General features: G+C 36.2%; 1 protein-coding gene and 1 pseudogene across 1 annotated transcript in view; one reads left to right on the top strand and one right to left on the bottom strand.

Moving 5' to 3' along the window:
- TMEM232 (transmembrane protein 232) overlaps positions 1 to 23,432 on the top strand; it is a 398,700-nt gene that overhangs the window by 64,316 nt on the left and 310,952 nt on the right. Inside the window, 1 exon segment of the mRNA XM_067730223.1 lies at positions 19,057 to 19,235. Within this exon segment, the coding sequence (XP_067586324.1) occupies positions 19,057 to 19,235 (179 nt within the window).
- On the bottom strand, positions 17,471 to 18,766 carry LOC137220764 (heterogeneous nuclear ribonucleoprotein A1-like; annotated as a pseudogene).

The raw sequence follows: 23,432 nt of genomic DNA, 5'->3' as shown, positions 1-23,432 counted from the left end.
GTCATATTCTGCTGGAAATTATGACGTACATTAAAAACAAATAATGGTTCTGCAATTTAGTGAACACTGAAAACTAACAAGCAAACCAAAAAATTCTTAAAAAGATGAATAAATTCTTGAATAACAAACCACAGTACAAAGTATACAGCAAAATGGTCCTTTCAAATGAATTTCAATATCATTCTTATTCTTTGGGAAAAGTATCGTGTTGAATGTTAGTACACAGCCAAATTCAGGGGAAAAAGAGATTCTATTAGGAAGTTGCATTTCAAAAACTTCATATTGACAAAATGGTTTGCAGCCTATGGTACTTATAATGATTTTAGTTTTTATCCTCAAATCCCAGAGGATCATTATTTTCAGAGTTAGATAAATCATAATTCCAAAATTGGAAGACCCTTCATCCCTGCAACAATTCCAATTGTCATTGCTGACATTCACTGTTTCAGGACCTGGATCACCATAGTCACCACATTGTCCTGGTATTATTAAGGACATCTCTAATTCCATTTTAAAAATGATTCTATAACTCTTTTTTGTTTTACTCAACTCTGACATTTAACACACTCCAACTTTAGTAGTATTTTAGGTCTCATCCTTTATAACTCTCACTTTAAAATATGGAGGTAGAATTTATTTTTCTCACTCATCCTCCTTCAAATGAGTTACTGATTGACATATCTAAGGGTAGAAGTTTGCTCATGAGTTTGGTGGGTAGTAATTCTCTTCTTAACAATTTCTATCATATGATGCCAGGTTTCTTTAATAGCTGGATGCTTGGACAACACTTGTGTCATCATAATTTCATTCCTTCCTCATTCATCCAATGTTTGCATTTGACTTGGGTAAACAGATATCACTTATCAGGATGTAAACTATTTATGGTTTTATCATCTTGCTTAATGAGGAGCAGAGAGATTTTTATTGCTCAAAGATGTCATCAAGATCCTGTCTCTTTGCATCTTTATATTCTGACAGCTCAGGATGTTGGATTTTCATTCCTGTGCTTGTTGCCTCATTATTAAGAGAGACTTTTGGGCTCCAGACATCACAGACCCATATAGAATTGCAAAGCAAGAAGAAAGAGAAGGGTGATACTGACTCTCTTCTAGAACCTATCTGCCTTATTATAAACAATTTCCCAGAAGGACTTCAGAAGACTAGCCCGTGTGTGAAATTGTCAGGACTGGATACACTGGTCACCACTAGCTACAAGGAAGGCTGGAGAAGTAAATGTCTGGTGGAGAGGGAGGCATTTATGATAGCCCATGAGAATTCATTCCTAGGATCTGTGTACAAAATAAGATTGTATTTTCAAGGAAGGGGCAGGGTATGGCAGGTAGGTAGGCAACTATCTAATGTCTTTCTTTTAGGAAATAGAAAAGATGGAGAGTTTGTGCCATCAGCACGGCATACTAACACAACTTAGTAATGCATTTTATCATCTGTAAGTTTTAATAGTCACAGTGTTAGCAATTCGAATGGTCATGGTATCTACTCACTTTAAGTTTACCATCTTGTTTGATAACATATCCAATGTCAGAAGGGCTTTGTATTTGCTTGATATGTATGAAAGTTGAAGATTAGTTTGTTTCACATCATTGGTCAAAAACATGTAAAATATATTATTTTCATATTCACTTGGTATCTTTCATGCTAGTTTTGTTTTGACCTAAATATGTAGTACATATATTCTTAATAAATATGAAACCCCTTTCTTTATGTTGATTCTCTAAAATGACTGATAACTTCTGTCCTTGTTATCATTTAAGACTGGTGAGTTGTCTCTTTTTTTGGGGGGGGTACTGCATTACTTTAGTTACATGTCTCTAATACCATATTTTCAATTTCTCTTTTTATGATAACTTGACAATTTTACCATTGAGATTGTTTTGCTTTTTCATTTGCTCCAAATTCTTATCTTCTTGGCTGATTTTTGGAAAAAAATATCACTCAGAAGCTCAATAACTGCATCCTTTGGGAGAATGGTATAACGTTAGACTTGATCCTAATGCTTCTGAGCCTTGGACAATAGTAGTGATAAATCTAAAAACTTATGAGGAGTAAATAAATTCTACTTCTACCTATGTGGCTTATGACATACATTATTTTTGCTAACCAGGTCTACCAATAAGATGTGAAAGTCTTTCCTTGTTGGACAGTTTTGTGTTGCTGTGCTCTATCTTTAATGGAATCATTGCTAAGCATCTCTGGCTTTTGGCTATCTGTGTCCGATTCATATCAAGAATGTTTTGGATGTAAAAAAATCTTGGTATACATTTGGGTAAGTGTGTGTGTGTGTGTGTGTGTGTGTGTGTAAATATGATGTCTATGCTGACTTTTTTTTTACCATTTTCAATGCCATATTTTATTTTATTTTGTTGTTTTAATTTTTTTAAAAAGTTATTTTATATTGAAGCATAGTTGGTTAACAATGTTGTGATAGTTTCAGGTGTATAGCAAAGTGATTCAGTTATACAAAACTTTTTAATGGCTGAGTAATATTCCATTGTATACATGTACCACATCTTTATCCATTCACCTGTTGATGGACATTTAGGTTGCTTCCATATCTTGGCTATTATAAACAAAGCTGCCCTGAATATTGGGGTGCATGTATCCTTTTGAACCATGTTTTTCCTCTGGATATATGCCCAGGAGTGGGATTGCTGGATCATATGATAGCTCTATTTTTAGTTTCTTAAGGAACCTCCATACTGTTCTCCATAGTGGCTGTACCATGCTGACATTTGCTAAGGTGGGAAAGAATGGATTATCAACAAATTATGTTTTGATAAATAATTTACAGTTGGCTTCTTAAAAGTTAAGTACGACACACCATAACAACACATAAGTTCAAAAAATAATTTTCACATGAATTAAAACCTTTAAAATAAATAGAAGAAAATATAGCATAGTCCTTTTATAACTGTAAAGCAGGAAAATGTTACATAAACAACAGAAAAATCATAAAAGTCATGATTGGAAGATAACTACATAAAAATGTACAACATGTGCAGAAAAATGCGAAAAAGTTAAAAATCCAAGTAAAAGTTTGGAAACATATATATACATATATGAAATAGAGATAATAAAAAGAAATATCACTTGTTATTATTGTTGCCATCCTCGGTTTTCAGTGGTTTCAGAACTTGTTAGATGGCCGCATTTGGACCAACACTAAATCTGAACTTAACTGTATTTCTTTCTCTTCACTGACCACCTTCCCTTGTGATTAGCCTGTAAATCCATAGTCTGGGCCATCAAACATAGTTTCCTAAAGCTAGAAAAATTCTCTGAGCAAATGTCTGTACCATCCAGTCTGAAATCACTTGGTCAAATGTCTAGGATGCAGCAGGATACTTTCCTCTTTCTTTTTTTACATTAGTACTTCATGGTGGGAGTGAGTAGGGTTTAGAACTGGACATGCTGCCAGGAAATTGGCCGTGAGCCTGGGACCTCGGAGACTGAACAGAATGGGGTGAGGAACTGCTGTGGGCACTCTTTCCTCCTCTCCATTTACTACAGCCATTGGCCGAGCTGCTGCAGGAGAGGAAATAGTTTCTGCCCAAAATGTGTGAGAAGAACTGGAAGTTTGAAATATGACGTACAGGACAAAGCGTCCCTGTGGTCAAATATTCCGAGGCTGCCCACTTGTACTTCCATTTTGCAAACCTCAAATAGGAGCTATATTTTTTGATTACACCCAATAAACATGGAGAAAGCTAACCATTTTCTTCCTTATCAACACTGCCTCCTACAATCAAAGCTTAATCTGTAGGGACCATAGAAAATAGTTATTAATTGTGGAGGTGAGACCTCAACCTCTAAATTTACATAAGAATCTTCATAAAACCCCAAATAAACAGGATAAAGCATTATCATAATTTTTGAAAGTTAAAAAGTATTGCTACTCTTCTCAGGAAGTTTTGCTTTCATTGCTACAAATGAATCTTCATTTAGTTCTGTATATGTTTAAACTAAAAGATTCCTACTATCACATTCTCTTTATTCCCTGGTATAGTTGCTGCTGTTCCTTTTGATTGTGACAGGCTAAAACACAAGATAGACTTTTCAGTCAAAAGCTTTTGACCATGTAGAAGTCTTTTCCTATCCAAATAAAGGTGCTAAGAAGCTCATGGAAACATCCTTCACATTTTTTAATCATAAATACAAAGATGTATCCATTTTGATCCAGTGGTCTAAAATCCATCTGTAGCTGAGCATAGTGGCAAAAGACGCATGAGCTAGAAATCCTGCAGTATTTCCAAAAGTGTTCATGGTGCTGAAGTATATTCTAAAGCGGCATCTTAAAAATCAATTTTTGAAATATCTTAGCAGAGGAGAAAGAAATAAGATTTTGGCTCCTTTTCCAAACTAATTAAGAAGCAAATGTGCATACATTCACAAAAATAACTTACTAGGTACTTGTAACTTCCTTTGTTATACAAGTCAGAATTACATTAAGATCCTCTAGACTGCTTCAGATTGTTTTTTTTTTCTGTCATTTAATCTGGTCCAGAAATGAATACTAATTCTCTAGAGTCACTTTCTTCTTCACCTCTCACATCCATCAAGTGTAACCTGATAATATGTTCATGGGTACAGAAATCTCTGATTTAGTCTGACACATTATTTCTGTGTTTGGTCCAGGTGTTTCTTAAGGTTTTGGGTGAATAGTTATTTCATTAAAGATATCTGAAGTAGCTACTTACTGGAAGGAATAATAGAAGGTCCCCATATGGGGTGAAGGGTGAGAGATTTAGGTAAGAAGAAGAGGGAAAACAGCACCAAAATTGTTCAGTTGTAGACGAATAAATGTTCACTGGACTGGACTTGGTGTCAGAAATTTGGGGTGACTCAGCTTAGTTGTCAAGTTCTGGATGACGTTAGGCAACTTGATTTATGTCTCAGAATTTTAGTTTCCTCAAGATTATGGATTCTAAAAGAGTTTTTGCATGTAATATGCTTATAAACATTGTCTTTATTGCTTTTTTAATTTCCAAAAAGATCTTTGTTATTTTCTTTTTCTTGTTTTGTTGCCTTCAGATACAAAAATCTATGAGGATTAACTACTTCCATAGAGATAGTCTATATATCTCGGTGGTATTAATGTAGCTTAATGAAATTTAAAATGATTCCAAGAATCAGAAATCTGATATTTCTTTATTTATATGAATAATTGATGTTCTTGGAAAGCAGATAAATTACTTTCTCCTTTGGTTCCCAGTTGTAACTCCAGCAGATAATTATTTTTAATTAAAAGATTTCCATAATTGACTATGGAAAAAGATCATAAAATTTAAGCAAGACAGGTTCTAATACGTTCCTTAAATATTTGTCGACATTATGGCATCCTACTTGCCATTACATTTCAATTAACTGTCATACGTTAATAAAAGAATCAGCTGACTTTTGCTTTTGCTTTATGTTTTCTGTCATACCTGCAACAGAAAAGGGCATATTAGTAATACTTTGGTTCTCTTTGCTTTATTCTGGTGGATACTGGTTTAAAATGTATAATGATCAAATATGATTATACAAAATAACTCTGATCAATATTTATTATAAACTGGTTTTCCCATTTATTACTTGAGGGACTTGTGGCAGATGTGCTGCAGAACATGCACAATTAAATACATCCTGACTTTCTATTATTCCATGTTGTATTACAGCCTCCGTGCTTATAGGTCACTTATACATTTTTTTAAATTTTTATTTTATATAGGAGTATAGTTGATTAAAATTGTTGTATTACTTTCAGGTGTACAGCAAAGTGATTCAATTATACATATACATTTATCTATTCTTTTTAAAGTTCTTTTCCCATTTAGGTTATTACAGAATACTGAGCAGAGTTCCCTGTGCTATATAGTAGGTCTTTGTTGATTATCTGTTTAAATATAGCAGTGTGTACATGTCAGTTCCAAACTCCCAATCTATCCCTCCACCCTGCTCTTCCCCCAGTAACCATAAGTTCATTCTGTGAGTCTGTTTCTGTTTTGTAAATAAGTTCATTTGTATCATTTTTTTTAGATTCCACATATAAGTCATATCATATGATATTTGTCTTTCTCTGTCTTACTTCACTTAGTATGATAATCTCCAGGTCTATCCATGTTGCTGCAAATGGCATGATATCATTCTTTTTAATAGCTGAGTAATATTCCATTGTATATATGTACCACATCTTCTTTATCCATTCATTTGTTGATGGACATTTAGGTTGCTTCCATGTCTTGGCTATTGTAAACAGTTCTGTAATGAACATTGGGGTGCATGTATCCTTTCAAACCATGTTTTTCTCCAGCTATGGGATTGCCCAGGAATGGGATTGCAGGATCATATGGTAGCTCTATTTTTATTTTTAGTTTTTTAGATTACATGAGCTGTTTATATATTTTGGAGATTAATCCCTTGTCAGTTGCATCATTTGAAAATATTTTCTCCCATTCTGTGGGTTGTCTTGTCATTTTGTTTATGGTTTCCTTTGCTGTGCAAATTCTTTTGAGTTTAATCAGGTCCCATTTGTTTATGTTTCTTTTTATTTCCATTAGTCTGGGAGACAGATTGAAAAGGATACTGCTGCAATTTATGTCAAAGAGTGTTCTGCCTATATTTTCCTCTAAGAGTTTTAAAGTATGCGATCTTACATTTAGGTCTTTAACCATTTTGAGCTTATTTTTATGTATAGTGTTAAAGGATGTTTTAATTTTACTTTTTTTAAATGTAGCTGTCCAGTTTTCCCAGCACCACTTATTGAAGAGACTGTCTTTACTACATTTTATATTTTTGCCTCCTTTATTGTAGATTAATTGACCATAGGTGCATGAGTTTATTTCTGGGCTTTCTGTCCTGTTCCATTGATCTATATTTCTGTTTTTGTTCCAGTACCATACTGTTTTGATGACTGTAGCTTTGTAGTATAGTCCAAAGTCAGGGAGCCTAATTCCTCCAGCTCCATTTTTCTTTCTCGAGATTGCTTTGGCTACTCAGGGTTTTTTTTTATCTCCATACAAATTAAAATTTTTTTGTTCTACTTCTGTGAAAAATGCCATTGGTAATTTGATAGGGATTGTATTGAATCTGTAGATTGCCTTTGGTAGTATAGTCATTTTGACAGTATTGATTCTTCTAATCCAAGAACATGGTATATCTTCTCATCTGTATTATCTTCAGTTTCTTTTATCAGTGTCTTATAGTTTTCGGAGTACAGGTCTTTTGTCTCCTTAGGTAGGTTTATTCCTAGGTATTTTATTTTTTCTGATGTGACTGTTTCTCTAATTTCTAAATGGGATTGTTTAATTTTGCTTTCTGATTTCATTGTTAGTGTATAGAAATGTACTGTGTATTAATTTTGTGTATTAATATTGTATCCTGCAACTTTACTGAATTCATCAATAAGCTCTAGTATCAATAGATTACTGACACCATCTTTAGGATTTTCTTTATATAGTATCATGTCATTTGAAGACAGTTTTACTTCTTCTTTTCCAATTTGGATCCCTCTTATTTCTTTTTCTTCTCTGATTGCTGTGGATAGGACTTCCAACTGTGTTACATAAAAGTGTTGAGAGTGGGCATCCTTGTATTGTTCCTGATCTTAGAGAGAAAGCTTTCAGCTTTTCACCATTGAAGATGATATTAGCTGTGGGTTTGTCATATATGGCCTTTATTACATTGAGGTAAGTTCCTTTTATGCCTACTTTCTGGAGAGTTTTTATTGTAAATTGGTGTTGAATTTTATCAAAAGCATCTTCTGCGTCTATTGAGATCATATGGTTTTTATTCAATTTGTTGATGTGGTGTATCACATTGATTGATTTGCACATATTGGAGAATCCTTGCATCCCTGGGATAAATCCCACTTGATCATGTTATATGATCCTTTTTATGTATTGTTGGAGTTGGATTGCTTGTATTTTGCTGAGGATTTTTGCATCTTACATTCATTAGTGATACTGGCCTGTAATTTTCTTTTTTTGTGTGTGGTATCTTTGTCTGGTTTTGGTATCAGGGTGATGGTGGCCTCATAGAATGCGTTTGGGAGTATTCCTTCCTCTGGAATTTTTTAGAAGAGTTTCAGAAGGATAGATATTAATTCTTTTCTAAATGTTTGATAGAATTCACCTGTGAAGCCATCTGTTTGTAAACTTTTGTTTGTTGGGAGTTTTTAATCACTGTTTCATTTTCAGTACTTGTGATTTGTCTGTTCATTTCTTCCTGGCTCAGCCTTGGAAGGTTATACCTTTCTAGTAATTTCTTCGTGGCTCAGCCTTGGAAGGTTACACCTTTCTAGGAATTTGTCCATTTCTTCTAGATTGTCCGTTTTCTTGGCATATTGTTGCTTGTAGTAGGATCTCTCATGATCCTTTGTATTTTTGTGGTGTCTGTTGTAACTTCTCCTTTTTCATTTCTAATTTTATTAATTTGAGTCCTCTCCCTTTTTTTCTTGATGAGTCTGGTTAAAGGTTTATCCATTTTATTTATCTTTTCCAAGAACCAGCTTTTAGTTTCATTGATCTATTCTATTGTTTTCTTTATCTCTATTTCATTTATTTTTCCTCTGATCTTTATGATTTCTTTCCTTCTACTAACTTTGGGTTTTGTTTGTTCTTCTTTCTCTAGTTGCTTTAGGTGTAAGGTTAGGTTGTTTATTTGAGATTTTCCTGTTTCCTGAGGTAAGATTTTATTGTTATAAACTTCCCTCTTAGAACTGCTCTTGCTGCGTCCCATAGATTTTGGATCATCATGCTTTTGTTTTCCCTTGTCTCTAGGTATTTTTTGATTTCCTCTTTCATTTCATCAGTGATCAATTGGTTGTTTAGTAACATATTGTTTAACCTCCATATGTTTATGTTTTTTACAGTTTTTTTTTCTTGTAGTTGATTTCTAATCTCATAGCATTGTGGTTGGAAAAGGTGCTTGATATGATTTCAGTTTTCTTAAATTTACCAAGGCTCGATTTGTGGCCCAGCATGTGATCACTCCTGGAGAATGTTCCATGTGCCCTTGAAAAGGATGTGTATTCTGCTGCTTTGGGATGGAAGGCTTGGCTCCATAAATATCAGTTAGGTCCATTTGGTCTAATGTGTCATTTAAGGCCTGTATTTCCTTACTGATTTTCTGTCTGTATGATCTGTCAATTGACAAAAGTGAGGTGTTAAAGTCCCCCACTATTATAGTGTTACTGTCACTTTCTCCTTTTATGGCTGTTAGTATTTGCCTTATATATTGAGGTGCTCTTATGTCGGGTGCGTATATATTTACAATTGTTATATCTTCTTGGATTGATCATTATGCAGTGTCCTTCTTTGTTCTTGTAACAGTCATATTCTTAAAGTCTATTTTTTCTGATACGAGTATTTCTACTCTAGCTTTCTTTTGATTTCCATTTGCATGGAATACCTTTCTCCATCCCCTGACTCTCAGTCTGTATGTGTCTCTAGATCTGAAGTGGGTCTCTTGTAAACAGCATATATACAGGTCTTGTTTTTGTATCAATTCAGCTAGTCTATGTCTTTTGGTTGGAGCATTTAATCCGTTTATGTTTAAGTTCATTATCAATATATATGTTCTTATTGCCGTTTTGTTAGTTGTTTTAGATTTGTTTTTGTAGGTCTTTTTTTCTTCCCTTCCTCCTTTGTTCTCTTGTCTTCTGATTTCATGACTAACTTTATTGGTGTGTGTATCTATTGTAGATTTTTGGTTCACTCTTACCATGAGGTTTTGATACAGCAATCTATATATAAACAAGATCATTCTAAGTTTCTGGTCTGTTAATTTCTAATGCATTTCCAGTATCCTACATTGGTACTCTCCTCACAATTCCTGGTTTTGATATTATATTTGTGTGTAGATGATTTCCTACCTTTACTGTATGTTTGCCTTTACCAGTGAGCTTTTTCATTCGTAATTTTCTTCTTGCTAGTTGTGGCTTTTTCTTTTCTGCCTAGAGAAGTTTCTTTAGCATTTGTTGCAAAGCTGGTTGGGTGGTACTGAATTCTCTTAGCTTTTGCTTGTCTGTAAAGTTTTGATTTCTCCATTGAATCTGAATGAGAGCCTTTCTGGATAGAGTATTCTTGGTTGTAGGTTTTCCCCTTTCATCATTCCAAATACATCATGCTACTCCCTTCTGTCCTGCAGAGGTTCTGTTGAGAAATTAGCTGGTAACCTTATGGGAATTCCCTAGTATGTTATTTGTTTCTTTGCCCTTGCTGCTTTTAATATTTTTTCTTTGTCTTTAATTTTTCCAGTTTGATTATCATGTGTCTCATAATGTTCCTCCTTGGGTTTATCCTGCCTGGGACTCTCTGCACTTCCTGGACTTGGGTGATTGTTTCTTTTCCCATGATAGGGAAATTTTCAGCTATTATCTCTTCAAATATTTTCTCAGGTTTTTTTCTCTCTCTCTTCTTCTGAGACCCCTGTAATGCAAATGTTGGTGCATTTAATGTTGTCCCAGAGGTCTCTTATGCTGTCCTCATTTCTTTTCATTCTTTTTTCTTTGTTCTGTGGCAGTGATTTCCACCATTCTGTCTTCCAGCACACATATCTGTTCTTCTGCCTCAGTTATTCTGCTATTGATTCTTTCTACTGTATTTTTCATTTCATTTAGTGTATTGTTTATCTCTGTTTGCTTGTTCTTTAGCGCTTCTAGGTTTTTGTTAAACATTTCTTGCATCCTCTCAATCTTTGCCTCCATTCTTTTTCTGAGGTCCTGGATCATCTTCACTATTACTACTCTGAATTCTTTCTTCAGTAGATTGCCTATCTCCCCTTCACTTAGTTGTTCTTGTGGCATTTTATCTTATTCCTTCATCTGGGACATATTCCTCTGCCATCTCATTTTTTCTGACTTTGTGATCGCAGTTTCCATTCAGCAGGCTAAAGGGTTTTAGTTCTTCTTGCTTCTGCTGTCTGCCTCTTGGTGGATGAGGCTGTCTAAGAGGCTTGTGCAGCCTTCCTGGTGGGAGAGGCTGGTCCCTGCCCACTGGTGGGTGGAGCTGGGTCCCTCTGGTGGGCATGGCTGTGTTAAGGGTTGTGTTTACTGGACAGCTGTGTTCTCAGGAAGACTGTAAGTAGCCTGTCTCCTGATGAGTGGGCTGTGTTCCTGCCATGTTGGCTGTTTGTCCTGAGGTGTCCCAGCACTGGAGCCTACAGCTGTTGGGTGAGCCCAGGTCTTGATGATAAAATGATGACCTCCAGGAGGGCTCACACCAATGTGTACTCCCCAGAACTACTGCCACCAGTGTCTTTTTCCCCACAGTGAGCCACAGCTCCCCCCACCTCTGCAGGAGACCCTCCAATACTAGTAGGTAGGTCTGTCCCAGACTCTTATGAGGTCACTGCTTCTTTCCCTGGCTCCTGGTGCACATGAGACCTTGTGTGTGCCCTCCAAGAGTAGATTTTCTGTTTCCCACAGTCCTGTGGAATTCCTGAGATCAAACCCTTCTGGCCTTCAAAGTCAGATTCTCTGAAGGCTCCTTTTCCTCCCATACCAGACCCCCAGGCTGGGGAGCCTGATGTGAGGCTAAGAACTTTCACTCCTGTGGGAGAACTTCTGTGGTATAATTATTTTCCAGTTAATGGGTTGCCCACTTAATGGTATGGGATTTAATTTTATTGTTATTGCACTCCTCCTATCAAGTTGTTGTGGCTTCTTCTTTGTCTTTGGATGTAGGATATCTGTTTTGTGGTAGGTTCCAGCATTTTTTCTTTTTTTTTTTTGGTCGATGGTTGTTCAGCAGTTAGTTGTGGTTTTGATGTTTTTGTAAGATGAGCTCACGTCCTACTTTGCCTTCTTGTCTCTGTCCTTACTTATGATTAGTATTTAAATATTATGTGTGTATTTGTGTGTATAGTGATAGAGATATCATTATAATTATTATAGTAAAACGTTCTGAAAACAAAGAGTACCCTCGAATTCCTATTTATTCTACTATACATCCAAAATATATCGCCAAATTTTCTACATATCTCTATCTCTATTTTTGACTCCTGTGAAGTTCAGGAGTCCCCAAGACCACCCTCACTTCTGAAACTACTTGCGAGTTTCGGGACCCCCAGGACAACCCTCATGTTTCATAATTTGTGGAAGAATTCACAGAACTCAGCAAAGCCATTTTACTCGTGAGTATGGTTTCTTACAGTGAAAGGATTAAAATCAGGCAAGAAGAGGTGCACAAGGCAGAGTTCAGGAGAGTTCCAAACAGAGAGCTATCCACTGTCCTCTCCCAGTGGAGTTGTGTGGAAAGCATTTACTTCTCCAAGAAACAATGTATGACAATTTGCATAGAGTATTGTCACCTATGGAAAGTCACTAAGCTTTGGTATCCAGAATTTTTATTGGGCTTCAGTCACATACATATGGCTGACCCCAGTCTCTGGCCCTTTCAAAGACAAATTGATAATCACAACCCATGGCTCCCAGGTTAATAAGAACATTCTTATCTGACAGGACATTCCAAGGCATTAGAGGTGACCTCCCAGAAGCCAGGGGTATAGACCATTGTACAAGTTTACTGTACAAATCTGAAGTCTATGCAATCATCACTCTTCTTATAGATTAACTGCAAAAAACTAAAAATCTTCCTGTCTTCCTTATAGTCCCCCTCTCCATGAAGAAGCCAAAAAGATTTTTTTAAAACATAAAACGGGTCACTTCCCTTCTGTATTTAAATGCTCTGTTAGCTTTTTATTACACTAAGAATAAAATCCAAACTCCTTTCCATGGCTTACAAATTGGCCATGATCATTGAGAGTTTGCCTCTGCAAAGGGCATGCCTACCTGATCTCATCTTGTCCCAAGGACCCCCTGGTGTCTTGTACTCCATCTATTCTATCCTTTCTTCTGTTTCTGTAAACTTTCAAGCTTCTAGGTCCATAGCCTTTGCATTTTCCATCTCTTCTGCTGAGAACACTTCTCCCCAGCTCCTTACATGTTTAGCTTTTTTTTTTTTTTTTTAATCCATCAGATTTTAGCTTGAATACAATGTCCTCATGGAGGTCTTTCTTTCACTCTGTCTGTAGTGGTTTTCTTTTCCTAGTCATTGTTGGTCACATTATCATTTTCTATTATTTTTGTAATGATATTTTCAAGTTCACTTTCTTAATATCTGTCTTTCTCCCCTAGAATTAAGTGTCCGTAGAGCAGTAACATTGTCTTTTTCTTTGGTACATAGAACTGTGGTTGGCACATAGCACTGACTCAGTAAATATTTATTAGACAAATGGCTGGCTTACTGAATAGTTCTCTTGATTTCTTGACATTGAGCTAGTTCCTCCACACTACATGGCATTTCATAAAGATAATGTTTTAAACTACATCTTGCATTCAGGTTACCTTTCAGTGATACATTCGATTCTGTGCTGCCAAGTTATATTTGTCAAAATTGTAAAAGCTGTGTTCATTTATAATCGTCCATATAAGTAGAAATATTCATATTTTATGTTCATTGAATATGTGAAATATAAGTATCTAGGCTGTCAATTAACGGCTTCCAAATAGTTCAAATGCTAAAATGAAACATTCCTACAGAGAAAGGATCATAAAGTATTTGTTTTCAAATGGTATAATTTAATAAATTTTTAAGGTTTATTAGGAATTCTGTTTTGCTTCAGTTTTGTTATTTCTTAGCTTAGCTGCAGACAGAGACACATTTTTTCTCAGTACATTTAAAGTAACATCTTTGATAGCTGCCACAGGGTCACTCAAAGCAGAACAGAAAAGTGCCTTATGTTACAGTCTGGTCCTTGGATGAGAAGTTTCAGAGCGGACATGCTTCTCAGCAAGTGTGTTGACATGCATATGAGAGCACATTCTACTTTTTATGACAGTTGTAACACATCCAATCTGTCTTTATAAGAATTTTTTTCTTCATTAACTGTCAGTCAATTGGATGTAATAGATTCTCCCTACAAATATCTATAAGCAACACTTCACTGTAGTTTAAATCAACAGGTGAACAGCTTTCTTTTAAAGTCATCAGTGGCATTTAAAAATTGAGTTTTGAGAGCACAGTTATCAGAATATATTTTATGGTTTCATGACTGGTCTACTGGTCTTGTGTATTCTAAAAACAAACCATATTCAGTTCGGTGATTGTAGGGTTCTAAAATATTGTTCCTCAAAAAACAATCATTTAAAATACATGAAGGAAGGTAATTTGTATGTACTTTTGTCAATCATTCTTTTTAATGTAAAGAGTTGGGAGTTTAGAAATAAATAAGAAATAAATTTATAAATGGGTTAAAATCCACAGTATGTTTTATTTATCATACTGTTCAAAAACTGCTTTTGTATTTCTGAGGTTTGCAATTCCAGAATTATTCATTAAAAACTCATAGTTGTTTCTCTACTCATATTGAGTTCAGGCCTTATTTTTCTGCTAATGACTCACAAATCCATAATTTCAATTCTGCTATTTTACTTGAATTATAGCTCTGTTTTTACAAAAAACTGAATATCAGATTCCCCTTACCCATCATCATACCATATTTATTTATCTCCTTTCTCCCCAAACTGGCTTTTCTATATAATCTCATTTCTGCAAGTGATTTCATTATTGTTTCAGTTTCCTGAGCTTGAACATGCACTTGTCCTTATCACTTCACTCCATCTTCCTCCTCCATAGCAAAGAAGTCTTGTGAGATCTGCTCAGCAATGTCTTAGCTTTGTCCTTTACTCTCCAATCTCCTGCTGCTCATCACAGTAAAGCCCTGGCTTACCTCATAAAACTTCCATATTGGTTTCCCAGTTTATTACTTGAATAGACATAACATTTCATTGAGCAGATATAGCATTACTCTTTTGCTCAAATATCTACCAGTTAATCTGACCTAATTTATCTTTAGTTATTTTACCTTATACCTTTCTAATATGAACTCTCCACCTTAGCCCCATTTGAGATCCTCCCTATCCTCCTGTCTTCCTATAGCTCCCTCTCTGCTGGGGGTAAGTGGGCCTGTTACCGGGGAGCCTGAGTGGGGATGGTTCCTGTTGGTCCCTGAGCAGATGGGAGCACCTCTGGGACAGTGGTGGAGCAGGGCTGGAGCCTGGTCACAGGACCACTGCTGTGTCTGCAGGTCTCAGGGCTTACCAGGGGTACAAATGCATTTGGCTCCCCCCAGGGTCCTGAGCATTCTCCTGCTAGGTCCATGGGTGGGTTCCTCGGTGTGAAAAACTGCCTCTGGACCATGGTAGAGTGAGGCTGGAACCAGGTCACAGTGCTTCAGGGTCCACAGTCAGGTCCTCAGTCAGTGGATCTGTTACTCAGGGCACAACTGGCATGGGTCCTCCCGAGTCCTTTGGTGGATGAGACTGGTGGCAGGACCATGGACAAGCAGAGAAGAAGCTAAGTTCATGGGGGGACAGGGGTGCTACTAGGTCCACAGCTGGACCACTGTTGAAAGGCCAGCCACCTGAGTCCAGCCTGCCTTCTTGAAGTGGCCCTCCTGAGTCTTGGGTGTTTTACATTGGTATTTTACAACCTATTAACCTGGGTTCCAAGGTCTCCCAAAAGGCAGTTTTGTTCATGGATGTCTGCCAAGTTGTTGTTACTGTGAGAGGATGAAACCTGGGGACTTCCTAGTCCACCATCTTGCTGACATCACTTCCTATATATAATTTCAACTATTGCAATACACCGAATTTTACTGGTAAAATTTTTATGAGGGGAAAATTATATTTTCAAAAGAATTTGCTGTTTAACTGTAGCCTCATATTTGCAGCTTTTACTTTATCAACTTTAGATAAAAAGAGTGGAAGCTGGACACATGCGTTCCTCCTCCCATTTCTAAGCTGTGTACATTCTCTCCTGCATCCTCCTTCCACCTTCTAGTCTATCTTCCTTTCCTATGAATGGAATAGAGGGCAGGATTGGAAGGAAAAGTACTTGTCTGAATTGGAGAGGCTGTGCTTCATGGGATAAGATTATCCCAGCCTTCACCTGCCTCTCTCACTCATCAGCGGTGTGTTGCTAGGGAAATTTCTAACCAAGTTGAAGCTCTTATGTTCCCTTCTATTATTCTAAGTATGATATAATCTTCATAGCAGGATTGCAGTGAGGAGTAACTAGAATATGGCACATCGTAGGTACTCCCAACTATTCTAGTTATCGTAACAATGATAATTATTATTAGCCTGGATTACTAAATCCAGATTGAATTAGGAAAAGTTGAAGACTGTGACTTTTCAGATTGTGCTTATAACTTTATTCAAGAGGGGCATTGATGAATTCAGTGTCACACTAGCTCTCACCAGGATACCCTCCATCTTCCTTTCTGAACCTTCTCTTCCTCTTGCTCCTCTTACTCGCTTCACATATACTCAGTACCCTCATGTTGCTCTTTAGCTAACTTAAGCTCATATACCCTTTGAGACCTGCATTAATTTATTTATCCCATCACTAACTAAATGAGAATTCTTGTTTCTTGAATAGTATTGCATAGCAATATGTCATCTAGTGAGAAATAATTAAGATAAAGAGTAAAGAGAAACTTCTTTCTCTTTTCTGTAGGGGAAATGAATATTTTGAAAGTGGAACTTGATAACTTATTTAAATTGCTAATTGGTATATAATTTTTAGAAGGACAAGTATATTAAACTTAAAGAAAAACTCTGAATTCATTACTCCCTTTCCCCTATTTCATTCGACTTATTTCTCTATTATTTAAAAAAATCTTCCAGCTTATAATTATATCAGTAATTTTTGTCTGCTTTTTACATTATTTTCAAAGCTTTCTTCTTGGTTCAAATGCCATATTTCATAGAGCTTGATCATTTTTATAACAACCAGTGATTTTTCTCCTGTTTCTCTGATTTATTGTAAAAATTCACCATGGTGGTCTAACTGTTCATACTTCCTTGAATAAATTCCTCTTTACTTGAATTCCAAAAATGTGTTTATAGGGCTTCCCTGGTGGCACAGTGGTTAAGAGTCCGCCTGCCGATGCAGGGGACATGGGTTCGTGTCCTGGTCCGGGAAGATCCCACATGCCGTGGAGCGGCTGGACCCATGAGCCATGGCCGCTGAGCCTGCGCGTCCGGAGCCTGTGCTCCATAACGGGAGAGGCCACAACAGTGAGAGGCCCGCATACCGCCAAAAAAAAAAAAAACAAAACTGTGTTTATAGTACATAGTTCACAGTTTACCTTTTTAACTTTTAAATTTATTAGGTATAATATTAGGTGCAGTTCATCTTTTCATAGCATTAGAAGTTTTTTTTGTTTTTTGGTTTTTGTTTTTTTTTTTTGCGGTATGCGGGCCTCTCACTGTTGTGACCTCTCCCGTTGCGGAGCACAGGCTCCGTATGCGCAGGCTCAGCGGCTATGGCTCACGGGCCCAGCCGCTCCGTGGCATGTGGGATCTTCCCAGACCGGGGCACGAACCCGTGTCCCCTGCATCGGCAGGCGGACTCTCAACCACTGCGCCACCAGGGAAGCCCTGTTTTTTGGTTTTTTTAAAAAAATATTTATTCAGCATCATGATCAGACTATTACATTTAGCAATCAACAGCATGGGTGCAAAAAAAAAAAAAAAAAAACTACATTAAAACCCTTTGTTGGAATGCTTTACACTTTCCACAGAACAGAAACTAAAATAACTTGTTATACAATTAGTCACAAATACAGTCCTTGAGTTTTTTTGCCTATACACATGAGCATTGTCTAAAACATGTCTTCTTTGTAGCAGCGAGGCCCTACCACCACTGTGCTTGGCTGAGTTCACAAATCTGTTGTAACCTGTAGCTTCCCTGTCACTTCTCTGGCTCTCCTCTCCTGCTAAGCTTTGTTTCCTGGCAGTAATCAAAACCTTCTGCCACTGCCATAGCTACTGCTGCTGCTGGAACCACCATAGCCACCTTGGTTTTGGGGTTTGGCAAAGTATTGGCTTCTACCACCATAGGGGCCAAAACTTCTGCCTCCAAAGTTGCCTCCTTTCATGGGTCCAAAATTTGAAGATTGTTGTTACTGCCAAAATCACTGTAGCTTCCACCACCTCCAAAATTGCTTCCATCATTACCAAATCCATTATAGCCATCCCCACTGCCACTATATCCACCACCACCGTGGCTGCCACCAAAGCCACCTTGACCACTGAAGTTTGCTCCACGACCAAAGTTGTCATTCCCACCAAAACCACCTCCATGACCACCACCAAAGTTTCCAGAACCACTTCGACCTCTTTGGCTGGATGAGGCACTAGCCATCTCTTGCTTAGATAGGGCTTTCCTTACTTCACAGTTGTGGCCATTCACAGTGTGGTATTTCTGAATGACAATCTTGTCTACAGAGTCATGGTCATCAAAGGTTACAAAAGCAAAGCTTCTCTTTTGCCACTGCCTCAATCAGTAATGATTTCAATCACTTCAATTTTCCCATACTGTTCAAAATAATCTCTTAGATGATGTTCTTCAGTGTCTTCTTTAATGCCACCAACAAGAATCTTTTTCACAGTTAAGTGGGCACCAGGTCTTTGAGAATCTTCTCTTCAGATGGCCCTCTTTGGTTCTACAACTCTTCCATTCACCTTGTGTGGCCTTGCCTTCATGGCTGCATCCACCTCCTCCACAGTGGCATATGTGACAAACCCGAAGCCTCTGGAGCATTTGGTGTTTGGATCCCTCATTACCACACAATCTGTGAGCATTCCCCACTGCTCAAAATGGCTCCTCAGACTCTCATTGTTTGTTTCAAAGCTCAAACCTCCGATGAAGAGCTTCCACAGCTGTTTGGGCTCTTTAGGTGGCTCTGACTTAGACATGACGGCAGTGGAGGCGGGGGGTGGAGGGTGGGGGGAGACGTCAACGATGCTTACTCGATGGCATCCACGAGCAGAAAGGAGAAATCTACCGAACGTATCTCTGTTAGAAGTTTTTAAACGATCTGTGAGATCTTTTAAAATTAAAGGAGTAAAAGTAGTGAATGGTAAAAAGAAAATTCCAGAGGTCAGAATTTCAAACTTTAATAAAATCAAATTTCTTCTTTTTCACACAACCATACATTAATAAGATGAATAAAATATCTTCCTAAAGAACCTTTCTTTCTAAACAGGTGATCAAGTGAAATGGACTGCATACTATGGCTTAGTGTATAACCTGCTGAAAATGTCTTGGGAACTTCGAGGAGATAAGGAGCAGGATGGACTTAGAAACACAATATGGCAAATGTTACAGAAAACAAAGGATCATGAGAAAGATGGGCGAATCTGTAATGCAGTAAATATTGCCCAGGTAAGATAAAACACTGGCCATCAACTGGTACGTCTGTCACCAGGAAATATTTGTCCTTTGTCTCTAAGGAAAAAGGAATATTCATATTCAGTGAATATCAGTGATTCACTGTTGAGAACGTGATTTTTAAAAGTTAATACCGACCTATTTTTTAGTTAAAGATAAGAGGGGATAATAAATTATTTAGTGAACTTATTTAGAAGTTTTTCTTTCCAGCATTAGACAATATAAATTGCAAATCTGGACTCAGTAAATCTAATGTCTTTTTCTTTAAAGTTAAAAATGTATTTTACAAATTCTTGGTTTTTCTAGCTCTGTTTGAATATATATATATATTCACATTCAAAGGAAATCATTATGAAATTAGCTATCCATTCTTCATAAAATGCAAATATTATTTTCCAGTGATTATCCATGTGGTATCCTATGATATTTCAAAACTCCATCAAATATATTTTTTTTCTCTTTGTCTTATTTTGAGCCAGGTTAATTTGTTATTCTAAAGTACACTTTTTTCTGTCCCTGAAAGTTTCTGGTTCTTTCTAGCTTGCACAGATGCAGTTATCCTAACGTTCTTTTTTTTTTTTAATGTTTATTTCTTTTATTTATTTATTTTATTTTATTTTTTGGGCTGCATCCAGATCTTAGTTGCAGCACATGGGCTCTTTGGTTGCAGCACACAGGCTCTTCAGGTGGTGCGCAGGCTTCTCTCTAGTTGTGGCACGTGGGCTCCAGAGCATGTGGGCTCTGTAGTTTGCAGCATGTGGGCTCTCTAGTTGCGGTGCGTGGGCTCAGTAGTTGTGGCGTGTGTGCTTAGTTGCCCCGCAGCATGTGGGATCTTAGTTTCCCGACCAGAGGTCAAACGCTCATCCTCTGCTTTGGAAGGCAGATTCTTAACGACTGGACCACCAGGGAAGTCCCCTAACACTCTTAATATACTGTTTTCCAATAATAATTACAGATATGAATTAATGTTAACAAGAAAAGCAAAAATGATTCACTCTGCTTAATTGATTGTCCAAGCTTATGGGTGGGCCATTATTGCAACACAGAATATCTACACTCTAGATCCTTAGTAGAAAACAAAATCTTAAGCTCTTTGTTTTTGAACCTAAGTCTGATTTGGAGTAACGATCTTTATGGAGGACTATCTGAAAATATGCAGTCCATCCTTTTCTCTAGATTTCTAATATTTTTTTCATGGAAAAAGACAATCAGATTGCTGCCCACTTCAGTGTTTTGGATTTCATGGACTTGCTTTCATGCAACTTGCTTCATCTTTGTCCTTGGTTTTGGTGAGAAGCACAGGAAAAAAAAAAGAAAAACAAAGAAAATTATTGTACGTATTATAGTGGTGACCACTATATCACCCAGTATCCTCTTTAGTGGGTTTTAGGAAATAAATCCTTCTTAGTTTCATGTGCTGTCTGAACATTATTATTGATTTTGTATAAATGGCTTGCTGGAGCTTAAAAAATGAGAGTCAAATTTTTGACCAGTTTCTGAGAGAAATAGAGGATGATTAGTTCATCTCACCCAGTCTTACTTTTTTTTCTGTTTCCACGATTCTTTCCATTATTTGTTATTATTTATGTTATTATCTGCTTTTGTATCTATTTTTATATTCCATTTCATATCTCAAACGGATTAGACTGCAACTAAATAAATAAGCTAACTCAAATTTGTCATTTCTATAATTAGAATTCTATTTATATGCCTGTTTTCAAGGCCAGTCATTAGGTATAAGATAGCTTCTTTCTTCAAAATTTTAGTAAATATCTGTAGATAATTACATTTGAAATTCATAAGTCAGTTAATCAGACATAGTAAATATTTTTTAGATGCTAGATCCAAGTGAAGACCTTATTACTCAAGCAGTCAGCACTGAGAATAAAGGAATAAACAAAAGCTTAACCACTAGATGTGCTAATTAGTTTTCAGTGCTTAGTGAGGCTTCTGAGAGATGCTTTCATTCATTTTAAATAGTAAATGTGTGGGGAGGGCAAGTTATCCTCAGAGAAAAATCTAAATTAGAAATTTCTAAAAGCAGTTATATTAATTTATGCATAGTACATAGTTAACATAAAAATAAGTTTAATTTGCATTAGGTAGATTAAAAGATATAACTTATTATAAATGTGGTTTATATAAAGTTTAGCTAGAGAGACATATTTGGATTATTAAACAATATAAATAATATAATATAAATGTAAATAAATGATAAATTATAAAGTATCTAGTTGGTAAAATATCACTTAATTTAGTTTGATTCTCTTATTTAATATTAAGATACTATGAGTATGTAAAGTGAGAAATTATATAAAATTTTCACGAAAAACAGTAAAAAATATGAAACAAATGTGAGTACTTACTAAATCTTTTTTGCCATAGTGAATTCTATGGAAGAAGCGAGGATGTCCAAAAAATAACCTTTACACAATAAATTTTACTGTTTCATCCAGAAGACCTATTTTTCAGAAAGATAGGGAACAACACAAATGGAATATTATATATGTAGCTGGCCCCATGAAAGTTCATAGCACAAAATGGGAGTTCAGATAAATGTTTGCTCTCTAACTTTTTTCTAATATTAATGAGGAATAAATTACTATTATCTTTAAGTAGTATTTGAGCTGGAAACTTAAATGATGAGTTACATGAAATGATTCAAAGAGGGAGGGTCAAGGAAAGCATCTTTCAGATAAGGAAATGGCATGAGCCAAACATAAATAAGAATGCTTTAAGAGAAAGTCATTGGTTGACCTTGCCTTGTTGGGTAAAAAGGTTTGGATTGGGCAGTATTAGGCATCAAATTTGAAAGCTATGTTTTGGTTACCAAGCTAAGGTCTTAGAGACTTAGGGATGGTTTGATAAAACTGGAGATGCTAAGTAAAGGAAACAGTTTGGGGAAAAAATTGTTTGTTCTTATTGGATTTTAATGGTTTGGTAATTTATGTTGGATAAAAATCATGTATACAATTTCCTATATATTTTTTTAATGAATTACTGCTTTGGAACTTGTGGTACACTGTTAGAGTAATTTTCCCCAATTTATTCAAGGCTCCCTATATCCCATCTTTCCTTCCCCACTCAAATTCTAGGCTTGACCATGTGACTTAATTTAAACAATTCTAATGCTATACAAGTAGAGATTTGAAAAATGCTTACACATTGGTGCCTGCCCTCTCTTGTTCTCTTGGCACCCTGTAACTGATATGTAAATAAGTCCGAGTTAACCAGGTGGAAGATGAGAGACAACATGGTAGAGAGACAAGCCATCCTAGTTGTTCCATGGACACCTCCCAAAACTAGCCAGTCCCTACCTGACCTAAGAGTTGATCATAGACACATGAATGAGAGCAGAAGGCACATTCTCCTGTGCCCAGCTCAGATTGCTGACCTTGGCACTGTGGACTAAATAAATGGTTGTGTTAAGCCTCTAAGTTCTGGGTTTTTTGTTTTGTTTTTTTTTTTTACATAGTAGGAGTTTTCTGATTGAGTGCTACCTAAATGAGATTTTAATCTGCTACATTGTTCAGTATAAATGTTACTTCTTTCATACTTATCATTTTTTAAAAGACACTAATAATAATAGCTAAGATTTGTTGGGCATTTACTGTGTGCCATGTGCTAAACACTTTACATGCATTAATTATTTAATCCTCAAAAAAACCCCGTATGATACATGAGTTGTTATAGTCTTGATTTTACTGATGAGGAAATTGAAACTTTAAATAAGGACAGTTAAACTTTTTGAAAGGTAAAGTAACTTGCCCATGGATACTGTGGTAGATTACATTGTTTGATTTTCTTATGTTTAATATTGCATTCCTAGAAGAGAAACACTTGTTGATGATGTAGTAATCTTTTTAATATGGCTGTATTTACTTTGATATTATTTTGTTTAAGATATTGCACCCATAATTTTTTTTTACTCTTCAGTAAGATTTATTTATGCTTTTAAAATCATCTTTGAAATATATAGGACTTAAGTAATAATTCTTCTTAAGGTGTTCCTTTATTTTCTTTTTTTGTATTTTATTTTTTTATACAGCAGGTTCTTATTAGTTATCTATTTTATATATATATTAGTGTATATATGTCAATCCCAATCTCCCAATTCATTCTACCACTACCACCCCGCCATAATGTTTTTCTTATAATGTTTTCTTATAAAGTAAGGGTTTATGTCAAAGT

Source organism: Pseudorca crassidens, chromosome 3 (assembly GCF_039906515.1).
Source record: "Pseudorca crassidens isolate mPseCra1 chromosome 3, mPseCra1.hap1, whole genome shotgun sequence".
Lineage (NCBI taxonomy): Eukaryota > Metazoa > Chordata > Mammalia > Artiodactyla > Delphinidae > Pseudorca > Pseudorca crassidens.
This window is presented reverse-complemented; position numbering and strand designations above follow the sequence as displayed.